The sequence below is a fragment of the Schistocerca cancellata genome, chromosome 6 (genome assembly GCF_023864275.1).
Source record: "Schistocerca cancellata isolate TAMUIC-IGC-003103 chromosome 6, iqSchCanc2.1, whole genome shotgun sequence".
In the NCBI taxonomy this organism is placed as follows: Eukaryota; Metazoa; Arthropoda; class Insecta; order Orthoptera; family Acrididae; genus Schistocerca; species Schistocerca cancellata.
The window spans coordinates 162,047,888-162,059,981 of record NC_064631.1 but is presented as its reverse complement, the minus strand read 5'-3'; the positions used below and the strand labels follow the sequence as shown (position 1 = coordinate 162,059,981).

Sequence of the window (12,094 nt, the reverse complement as noted above, 5' to 3'; positions counted from 1 at the left end):
CCTAAGAAGCCGCTTCGCAACGGCGACGCGCAGCGCGTCGCCTGGGAATGCGGGCTGTTCTCGGTGGCTGCTCATGAGTGCAGAGGAAAGCTGCGGGAGAAACCAGAACGGCAGAACGTTATCGCCTGCGTGGAATGTCGGCTATTTCGGTGCACGAGCTGTTGAAACGACACAAAGACGGAAATGGAAACGGTCAAGTGCCTTTGCAAGAGAGTGCGACATCCGTTTGGCGTCCAGATTATTGGAGACTTGAGCACTGGCGTGATTCAGCCCTTAAGGAAATTCTATACAGAAGACCGGAACAGAAAACTGAGGCTGTTTCAGATGACTATCAGTGTGGCTTTAGGAAAGATAGAGTCACCAGAAACGCAGAACTTAATTATGTGGACAGGCCGTAAGAAACATTAAGGGGAGGTTGACTATCACTGGCCCGAAAAAAGCACGTTCCTTGAGAATTTTTTTCTCGGGATGTGTTATAGATATCAATGTCAAATTTAGTCAAAATGTTTATTGATATTTCCTCTACAAACAGGAATTTTTTCGACCGAAAATGTCGAAGAGCAAAGGCGGAATTGCCGTCGGAACGAAACAAAATGTCGATATATACCTCCGCGCGCGGTATGTCACAGGTCAGCCGGCTAGTCTGAAATCAAAATCGAGTTGACGTTAGCGAAGTATATAAGATTCCTTAGGAGTTGTACCTCGCTTAAGTTATTTGGACCATAGGAAACAAAATGTCGTCCATTTGAAAAAATAGGGTTTCTTCATCGATTTTTCGACTTCGTCGGCTAAGCAAAAATATTTATAGTTGATGGATCGGAATAAAAGTGGTACAACTCCTAGACAATTTAGTTACCTTCGTCGGAAACAAAGAATCATGCCAATCGGTTCAGTATATTTGAAGTTACCATACCGCGCGATAAAAAAAAACGTCACTTCGAGAAAAACCCGTTTGAAGTTTTGACTACATATAAATGCAATATTATGCAACTTACGTTCGATCTGCTATTCCGGGTCCATAAACTAGTCCTTCCTCTGCCTCACAGAGGGCGTTCTGCTCGATCTGGGCCATCCTGCGCTGCTCCACAGTCGCTCTTTCGGCCGGTGACAAGCGGTTTTCGGACGCTTGAATCCGGTGGTCGTCCGAATGCTTGGCGAACTGCGTCGAGTAGAGTGGCAGGCTGACGCCCATCGTTGTCATGGTCTTCAGAATTGCTGAATACCCTTCGTTGACGCTGCTCACTGCCAGGAAAGTCGCAATCTCCACAGTCTTCGCACCAGAATGCAAATGCTTGGAGGTTAACTTCCAAACACACGCGTTCAAACTTTCATTTGAATTTTGTGTGTTTCCCCCAAGCACCGGTACAATAACTCGTCCTCCGAAAGAAAAAAATGGTGCGTGAAAAAGGCCGATTTCAGGCAGGTGCATTTTTTTGTTCAACCGCGAGTAACAAACATTTCCGTTCCGTATTCGGAAAAACCGCTTCAAGGGTGCATTATAAACACTTTTATGGATCCAAAAATGCAATTTTAAAAAATCGATTTTTTTAACCAAGAGATAGTAAACCTCCCCTTAAGACATTTTGACAGCATTTGTAGACCTAGAAGAATGTTCGACAACGTAAAATAGTGCAAGGTGTTTGAAATCTCCGGAAAAATTGTTATAAGGTACAGGCGTAAAGCGGACAATACCGAACCCTAGCGACTCGCGTAATCACCGCACAAAGTATCTACGACTGAGCGATTTTTATGGCGTAGCGATAGTAAGTTACACACGAAATCAGTATTTGTGAATCAGTCTACATATTGGTGGAAACAATATCAAAATTCCCACAGTAGTTCTGAGATTAGACTTCAGAAAAAAATGGTTCAAATGCCTCTGAGCACTATGGGACTTCTGAGGTCATCAGTCACCTAGAACTTAGAACTACTTAAACCTAACTAACCTAAGACAATCACACACATCCATGCCCGAGGGAAGATTCGAACCTGCGACAGTAGCGGTCGCGCGGTTCCAGACTGAAGCGCCCAGAACCGCTCGGCCACTCCGCCCGGCTTAGTCTTCACACTCAGAAATAAAAACGCGGTGGGTGACTACATTACATACTAGGTGTTTCAAAATCTTTGCATCAAATGTCGTTTTTAGTAGAATGAAATTTTCACTCTACAGCGGAGTGTGCTCTGATATGAAACTTCCTGGCAGATTAAAACTGTGTGTCGGACCGAGACTCGAACTCGAGACCTTTGCCTTTCGCGGGAAAATGCTCTACCAACTGATCTACCCAAGCACGACTCACACCCCGTCCTCACAGCTTTAATTCCGCCAGTACCTCGTCTCCTACCTTCCAAACTTCACAGTAGCTCTCCTGCGAATCTTGCAGAACTAGCACTCCTGGAAGAAGGGATATTGCGGAGACATGGCTTAGCCACAGCCTGGGGGATGTTTCCAGAATGAGATGTTCACACTGCAGAGGAGTGCTAGTTCTGCAAAGAGCTTCTGTGAAGTTTGGAAGGTAGGAGACGAGGTACTGGCGGAATAAAGCTGTGAGGACGGGGCGTGAGTCGTGCATGGGTAGCTCAGTTGGTTAGCCGGCACTGTAGCTCAGCGTTTTCGGTCAGAGGGTTTGCTGCTCTCTGTAAAAAAAAAAAAAAAGAGTTAACTGATCAAGGATGAACTTAAACGGGTGTCTCGCGACGTCCGCCCCAAGCAAATGCAACGAACAAAATGAGATTAAAAAAAAAGTGGTTAAAAAAAAGTTGGTAGAGCACTTGGCCGCGAAAGGCAAAGGTCTCGAGTTCGAGTCTCGGTCCGACAAACAGTTTTAATCTGCCAGGAAGTTTCTCTTTTAGTAGTTGCCGACCCTAGGACGACGATATGTCACCTGATGTATTTGCATGCAAATTGCAGCCTTCGTCGCCGATGACCAGTAGTCTGCATGGGTGCATAAACCAGGTACCTGCTGCCGAGGCCCATCGGCAGCAACGTTCGCTGGACCGTTGTTGAGGACACACAGCTGGTTGCACGTCTGTTCGTCCGTACATACATCCATCTGCAGCCGTCGTTCATCCCTGTCACCTATGGTCCTTAGTGGACCGCAGTTGCCTCGGCGCCAGTTTTGGATAGCGCCATTTCGCCATGCACGTTATACTTTGATCATGGCGACACGTGAACAGTTTACAGACCTAGTCGATTCGGATATGGTTCCACCTTTGGCTGGAAAGCCAACAATCATGCACTTTTGAGCATCAGATTAATCGCACCATTGCGACAGCGACTACACTGTTTTCCAAATTCCCCTAACACGCTTTATATACCTTCGACTGCTAGTCCTGCCACTTGCCATTGTCAGCGGTTGTTGTACGTTGACATCGAACACAGGCAGTGGTCGCATTAATTTGACTGGACTGTGTACTTTGTGAGAACAATAGACCGGCGCTTTCTTCCGTAAAGTATCTCAGAAATATGATCAGGCTGTTTTTTGTGTGTCTTTTTGCTCTTAGTCCGCCCCGATAGCTAAATGGTCAGCGCGACGGTCTGTCACGCCAGGGGGTTCAATTCCCGGTTGGAGCGGAGATTTTCTCCCCTCAGGGACTGGGTGTTGTGTTGTCCTCATTATCATTTCATCATCATCATCATCAGTGGAAGGCAACGGGACACCACCACAGGAATCACTTCCCTAGACGCTCATGCGGTGGACCTCTCTGAAGAGGCTTCCCCCATGACAAGACACAAAGTTTTTTATGGGGTTCTTTCTCTTAGGAGAGGTGTGGCCCAGAAGAGTGTAATTTCAGCAGGTGAGAGGCACATCGGGGATTTCTCGCTCGGACTTTCCCGCGGCCGTGATATTTAGTGCGGCAAGCAGGAAAACGCGCCGAGCCGAGCTGCGGAGGCTCGGAATATTAATACGGGATACGGCGGCAGCCCACGCCGAGACAGCTAATGAGGCCGGAGAGGAGATTAAGGACAGCGCGGATCGTGCAGGCCTGGGTGCGTTCGCGGCGGAAAGGTCGTCCGTCATGCACGCCCCAGTGCCTGCAATCGGCCAGCCGCCCACATTCCGCGGAGAAAGTGGAAATCCGCCGGCGTGTCATGCATGATATTACTTGGCGGTGACAGTACCGCCGCTTACGTAAACCCGCCCGTGCTCCATATAGAGAGCGCCGGTGCCGGGCAGTTGGCAAGTGATCGAGTTACAGGGCCGTGTCTTAATCTCGTCAGGCGTGGACAAGCAGGCGGAAGCTGCGGCCCTAAGTAAGAGCGCGTATTGCTGCCGGGTGACGACACCGGTTTTCAGATGTGTGCTGTGCTTATTAGGTATGCGGTAACGACATCGGCTAGGGAAGTGAGGCAGAGCAATATCTCGCCAATTTCAAGGTGGTTATGAGCTGTCTACAGTCATGAGATGGTTGTTGTATTGGGCGGGAGGGAGGGTTTGGGGTGGGAGGGAAGGGGAGAGAGAGAGAGAGAGAGAGAGAGAGAGAGAGAGAGAGAGAGAGAGAGAGAGAGAGAGGGGGGGGGGATGTGCTCCTGTCGCCAGGCCAATGATAGACGTGCCACGGGTCAGTGACGTCAAGAGCAGGATGGAAAGGATGCACGAGTTCAAGACATTTGATCACGACCAGAAACGTGGGACACTCCATCCCAGATGTCGAGTAGCCACTGATCTTTAGACCACGTGGAGTCGTTTCAATGTTGCACCGCGAGGATCTCGATTCGATTAACATCGCCGCCACCGGGAGCCACTTCAGCGGCGCAGCTCTGGTTGAGACATTAGGAACAGAAAAGTTTAATGGACCCACTATCATCCAATCTGGAGACTTACCAGCAGGTTCTACAATAACGTGGAAACTGTAGGTGTCGCCGCCAGTTGTCGTGGTTTGTAACAGAAGATAGACGAACCACCGTGCTGAAACATATTCGATAGTTCCGTTCTGAATAATAGCAACCATGGCCAGCTATAACGGGCTCTCCGCAGTGGTAACACCGGTTCGCGTCAGATCACCGACGTTAAGCTGTCGGGCTGGGCTAGCACTTGGATGGGTGACCATCCACCCGCCGAGCGCTTCTGGCAAGCGGGGTGCACTCCGCCCCATATGAGGCACACTGAGGACCTACTCGATTGAGTAGAAGCGGCTCCGGTCTCGTAAACTGACATATGGCCAGGAGAGCCGTCTGCTGACCACATGCCCCTCCATATCCGCATCCAGTGACGCCTGTGGGCTGAGGATGACACGGCAGCCGGTCGGTACCCTTGGGCCTTCATGGCCTCCTCGGGCTGAGTTTAATTCGGTTTTTATAGTCAGCTACACTACCCACAGAGCACCATCTCACTCTGTGATACTTGAGCCACTGCTTTAAATGTGTAACAATTCTCGTCGGAGCACAGACTGAACAGTAGAGGCGAAAGACTACATCCCTGTCTTACATCCTTTTTAATCCTAGCACTTCGTTGCTTGTCGTCCACTCTTATTTTTCCCCTCTTGGTTCTTGTACATATTGTTTATTACCCGTCTCTCCCTATAGCTTATCCCTATTTTTCTCAGAATTTCGAACACCTTGAACCATTTTACTTTGTGGTACGCTTTTTCTAGGTCGACAAAACCTATGAACCTGTCTTGATTTTTCTTTAGTCTTGCTTCTATTATCAACTGCAACGTCAGAATTGCCTCTCTGGTACCACTACCTTCCCTAAAGCCAAACTGATCCTCATCTAGCACATCCTCTTTTCAGGGTACTAACACAAAGGCGAATATCACATTAGATGGCACTACTCTACAAGTTGTAGATAACTTCTGTTATCTTGGATCTACTATAGAATCAAACATGTCTGTTGACAAGGAAATTGATGCTCGCATTGGAAGAGCTGCGACAACTTTTGGCAAACACTCTACACGTCTTTGGAAAAACAACAAACTCTCTTTGACCACCAAAATTCTTGTATATCAAACTTGCGTCCTCAGCATCTTTTTGTATGCATCGGAAACATGGACTACCTATGCCAAACAAGAACGTCGCCTTAATGCTTTCCACATGCGGTGCCTGAGATCCATCCTCGGAATAACGTGGAAGGACCGAGTGACCAACGAAGCAGTGCTATCTAAAACTAACTGCAACAGTATTTCAGCTATCTTGAAGCAGAGACGACTCCGCTGGCTGGGACACGTCCACCGTATGGATCCTGACAGATTACCATGTGAGGTGATGCTCGGAGAGATCTCTATAGCCAAAAGACCTGTAGGAGGTCCTGTATTGAGGTTCAAGGACTCCAGTAAACGAGATGGAGAACTTTGGAATCGACACAAACAGATGGGAGGCACGGGCTAGCATGAGACCAGAGTGGCGTGATGATACATCATCTGGAATGTCGAAGCATGATGAAGGCTTGTTAGACAGATTAAGGCCGAAAAAGCTTCGCAATGCTACCACTGCTCCTGCCTCAGCAGCCACATACACTTGTGACAAGAGATGCCGTACTGCCATTGGCTTGACAAGTCATATGAAAAAATGCAACCCATAAACACACAGACACTGCAACAATCATCTACCAAGATGTCGTGGCCAATACATCTTCTGTATATCATTCTTGTCAACAACTTGGATTCATGAGTTGTTCAGCTGATTGTGCGATAATACTCGCACTTGTCAGCCCACTGAATTAAGCCGAGTAGCAGTCAGAATTGAGAGAGAGAGAGAGAGAGAGAGAGAGAGAGAGAGAGAGAGAGAGAGAGAGAGAAAGAGAGGCGCTGGGGTACTCACATCTTGGGTATCTGGATCTTGTCGGCGTCGCTCTGGCGGCCGAAGTCGTGCCACGGCCTGGAGCGGGCGCCCGCGCCGCCACCGGGCTGTCCAGGGGAGGTGGCGGAGCCCGCGCGCTGCGCACCCAGTGACGAAGGGTCAGCCAGCAGCGGGCCCGCCTGGCACAGGTCCGTGTAGTCGAACTGCTGCTGCAACACCCGCATAGGCCTCACCACCCCGCAGCCGGGCACCTGCGGCGTACTCCACTATACAGGCGCACACTCGCACATTCACTCACTCACTCACTCATTCATTCATTCCAGGCAACCATGCAAGCCATACCAGAAGACAACATAATACCAGTATCTTCAAGATAACACCAAACATATTCCAATAACATGTACAGATTCTTGTACACATACTGCTCTTTTAACAACCACACTAGGCCTCACCACCCTGCAGCCAAAGACCTGCACCCCATTACAACTGGCGACCCTGCCAGGATCACAGTGAAGAAGAAGAAGAAGAAATCACTGTCAGTCACTAAATATAGGAATTTTATGAGCAAAGCATAGTCTACATCACTTTTTTACTACTGAAGTGGCCAGTTTAGACCAAATCAGGCTGTCTGTAGATCTCAAACAGAACAAAGAAATCAACAAAACATATACTTATTTAAAGTAATAACTTGAAAGAAATATAAAAGAAGCAGATATCGCAAGGCACTTGAAATATAGAGAAGCTCACATATATCACCTGCATCATCTGGCATTTGTTGTCAAAATATCAGCAATGTGTTTGCAATTATATCTAAGCATATGCCATCTCAATAAAATGGTAACACTAAATTAAAGAGGTACTGATGTGTGTGTCTCTGTTGCAGAGGTACTCTGCTACATCTGTATTTTATGTATCTTTTTTTGTGTGTTACTTTAAATAACTTGGATTATTGGTGATAATTAATGTTTTGTTTTTATACCTTCCACTTTTAGATACGGGGACGCCCTAGTTGGGTCATAAGCGGTCATTACAATAAAAAATACCTGATCCAAATTGAACTTGTTCACAGAACTGTAAACCAAGATCACTACTTCCTCCTGGAATCACAATGCATTCCTGTTCTAAAAAATAAAAATGTATAGACCAGTGTTTGTCACATCGTCTATGACAAAGTTTTTAGAGACGGAGCAAGATGTCGGTTTGGGAAAGGACAGTGAACGAAATCGGCCGCATCTTTTCAGAGTAAGATTAGATGATTCAGGGATAACAAGGAAAACTTAAATGTCGATGGCAAGATGGGGATTTGAACCACCGTCCTCCTAAATATGGATCTAGTGTGTCATCAATGAGCCATCTCGCTCGGTAGGAGTCGTCGTTTATCAATTTTTTTTACCACAAATTGTGAGCGAAATATTCGTTTTACTAACGGCAAGCTGTGCAGACACCACCAGCATTCCAAACTTGGGCAATCAAGCCCTACTTAGCATCAGTTTCCGTTGGTGAAGATGCGTTATCTCAGTTTGAACGAAACAGCCAAAAGTAAATACTTAGTGAAATGAAAGAAATCTTACATCATGGTATCCAACGGAGAATGAATTAATTTAATTCGTCCGGATTAAGGCTAGACATACTTCACATTACTTACAAAATTTCCCTCGCTTGCCAGTTACCGCAACTGCAGAAAAAAATATATATAGCGTCGTTAAGCGTCCATACCTGCTGTTTAGCGGCGCTGATTCATCCAATACCGTGCTTAGAGGTAGAAAAGGAGAACAGAAACAAAAAAGATAAGAGAAGTGAGCAGGGAGTGAGTACGTTGAAGGAGATCGTGAACACCTGTAAGTTATCTGCACAGACAATCAGCTAATCATTTAGACAGTTGACTTGGACTCATTTCGACTTTTATAAATGAAAGAGAACAATAAAGAATCCGAAGCGAGCAGCACAGGAAAGTAGCTGCCCAACTGACATACACGGCATGGCGTAATCTTCCTGCTCCTTCATTTGCAACGACTGAAAAATGATTTGCTCTTGGGGTGATGAGCACGAAACAAGCGACATAATGAGTGAAACGTTTTCTGACCGCCCATCTGGCTAAAGTAATTACCCCACTTCCATTAAATTTGCAGATTGTGCTTATGTAAAACTTGTCTGTGAGACTAGATAGACAACAAGACATTGGTTGCACCATGTAGCGTTGTGATGTTGTCATCTCAGGATCGAACATGATTTATCGCGTTAATTAAAAGTGTTGTTTCCTTCACATCTTCGTTGATGGAAAAGTTGGATAAGTTTCGAATTGCAAAGGCAAAAACTATGTTAAGAAAAAAAAACTATTTAGTCCTAATACAAGTCAGTTTTACAAGGTCGGAGGTGACATGTGTTGAAATGCGACACGTGTTCTTACGTGGTTTTGTTTACTACGGGTGACGAGACGCTGTAGGGAAATTCTTCTCTAACGAACTGCTGATACTTGGAAAACAGAGATTTATTACGAGCTGACTAAATATCCCTTTGAAATAAGAGATTGTTGCTAATATTCTATGGGTGACGTACTGTCGTAATTTTAGTTAACATATACAAAAAACCGTCCTTAGCTTTCAGACCACTTTGTCAGTAATGTGCGGAAAAGTTAGAGCTCCTTGTTTTTCCCCTTTATTTTACGTGCAATTATTACAATGTAAGAGCTTTGGTAGTCACGTAACGTTATATGGTAGCCTCTCTCTAATCAGGTTGTACAATCTGAAAACGAAATTTCAATACAAAATTCTAGTGGATAGCAAGAAGCTATCTCTATCGCCGAGCGAAGGCAAGCCAAAAAATCTACAGAGGAATTTATGATCAACAGCGGACTACTTAGGTGTTTATCTGTACAGTACATGACTACCACAGCTGTGAAGCTTAATGGCGTCATCGGGGCTCCATTCGAAGTGGGAGTCGTCACTGAAGACAATTCTGATTCACGCAATGAGATTTCAGACCACAGGCGTGTGTGAAGACGCCCCGGACAACAGTGGAATACCACCAGTCTGAAATAGTGCTGGAGCCAGCTGACACCATGAATCCTGCAGGGCTGTCCATAAACCCGTAAGAGTACGAGGGAGTGGAGATATCTTCAGAACAACACGTTGCAAGGTATCCCAGATATGTCAATGTTCATATTTTAAACTCAGAAGAGTGTTCATGGAGCCACTCTGTAGAAATTCTAGACATGGGGGTGTCGCATTGTCCTGCTGAAATTGCTCAAGTCCGTCGGAATGCACAATGGACATGAATGGAAGTAGGTGATCAGACAGGATGCTTACGTACGTATCACCTGTCACAGTCGTATCCAGACGTGTCAGGGGTCCCATATCACTGCAACTGCATACGCCCCACATCATTACAGGGACTCCGCCAGCTTGAACAGTTCACTGCTGACATGCAGGGTCCACGAATTCATAAGGTTGTCTCCCTGTACACGTCCAACCGCTCGATACAGTTTGAAATGAGACTCGTCCGACCAGGTACCATGTTTCCAGTGATCAACAGTCCAATGTTGGTGTTGACGGGTCCAGTCGAAGCGTATAGCTTTGTGTCGTGCAGTCATCAAGGGTATACGAGTGGGCGATCGGCTCCGAAAGCCCATATCGGTGATGTTTCGTTGAATGGTTCGCACGATGACGCTTGTTGATGGCCCAGAATTGAAATCTGCAAAAACTTGCGGAAGGGTTGCACTTCTGTCACGTTGAACGATTCTCTTCACTCGACGTTGGTCGCTTTCTTGCAGGATCTTTTTTTCGGCCGCATCGAGTCGGAGATTTGATGTTTTACCGGATTCCTGACATTCACGGTACACTCGTGAAATGGTCGTACGGGAAAATCTCCACTTCATCGCTTCCTCGGAGATGCTCTGTCCCATCGCTCGTACGCCGACTATAACATCACGTTCAAACTCACTTAAATCTTGGTAACCTGTCACTGTAGGAGCAGTAACCGAACTAGCAACTGCGCCAGACCGCAGCGCCGTATTCGGCCTGTTCATGTATCTTTGTATTTGAATACGCGTGGCTACACCAGTTTCTTTTTCGCTTCATGGTATATACATACATACATGTTTATAATGTGTTGATTTTTTGTAGCGCGGAACGAACGCTGCCTCCGGTAAATAAGGGATTAGACTCTCTTAAAATGTCGAAGTTAGAGCTATTTTTTCTCTTTTTCTCTGAGGTTAAACCAGAGGACAAATCGAGGAGATGGTTCTCGCGCATTCCAGCGAATTTGTCTCGTATTTCCTGCACGACACGGAGTTGTGGCCGGCTGTGCAACGAGGCGGGGAACAGGTGGTCGCGGCGACACGGAAGCCCGACCTCGCGCGTCGCTTGTGCTGTCACACTGCGCAGATGGCGCGTAGCAGCCGCTCCCTTCACGCAGCGCGCACGTGCGCACGATTTTGCGCAACGCTGTTTAGGCGGAATGTGTGAAGACACTCGGGAGATGGAAGACAAGGATCGTAATGGTGGACTCGTCCCTCGCGCACAATTACGGCGCGTGCCCGTTTGCTGAGGAACTCGCGCATTCGCAACGACGCGTGTCCCGACGAGCAAATGGCCTCCTAATAGCCCGTTTTATGTCCTACAGGACGTGTCAGTCTTCTAGCATTTGCACGACTGTCGCGGTAATGCGGCAAGTACTAAACGTGCCGATTTCCTAAATTCTGCAGAGGGCTTGTCGGTTTGCTCAGTGTGTGATTGCATCGTCATGGCCACCAGCTTTTGTATGATGCCGTATGTTATGTTTTGGATTCGTACGAGAGTATCCAAGGCACTGGTAAGGTGAACCTGTTCTCGGGCTACCGACGTGACAGTCAGGCGAAATAATCAGTTATGACAGTTCAGAGCTGACATTCGTTTAACGCGTAGCTTCAGTATTCCATTTTCCACCTGCTTATTATACTTCTCTTTGCCACATAACTGGACGCCAAAAGGTAGCAAATCTGCGCAGTTCCTGAATGATGATTTTTGTACTTCTGCTTGTAACAAAGCGAGGTGGTATAGTGTATGGATATTTGATTTTCTCATGCCATCTGTAGCTCACTTTCAGGAGATAGCTGGACTGGATGCTCCAACAAATCACTGACCCATTTTCTTCTCCTTACATATCCTCCTCTTCATCCACATCTACATACGAATGTGTATTGCGTTCAGTCATTAATCTGTACCTGCTTATAGATATCAGCGACTCTGACGTGAACGGCCGATAGCTTTAATGTATCTTTCAACCATTCTACGCAAGAGATGTTACAAATACTTTGGTCATTCGCCTCCGAACAATGATGATGTCGGTCTTTGTCCATGTCAGACCCAATCTTGTGTTTAA

At 46.7% G+C, this 12,094-nt stretch overlaps 1 protein-coding gene across 8 annotated transcripts in view; it reads right to left on the bottom strand.

The window, feature by feature from the left end:
- LOC126191207 (protein grainyhead-like) overlaps window positions 1-12,094 on the bottom strand; it is a 324,436-nt gene that overhangs the window by 133,789 nt on the left and 178,553 nt on the right. For 6 of the 8 annotated variants that reach the window (XM_049932006.1, XM_049932003.1, XM_049932008.1 and 3 more), the window contains exon 4: window positions 6,758-6,945. In XM_049932006.1, the coding sequence (XP_049787963.1) occupies window positions 6,758-6,945 (188 nt within the window). The remainder of the gene's footprint in view (window positions 1-6,757; window positions 6,946-12,094) is intronic. The other 2 variants (XM_049932002.1, XM_049932005.1) reach the window with 1 other exon arrangement.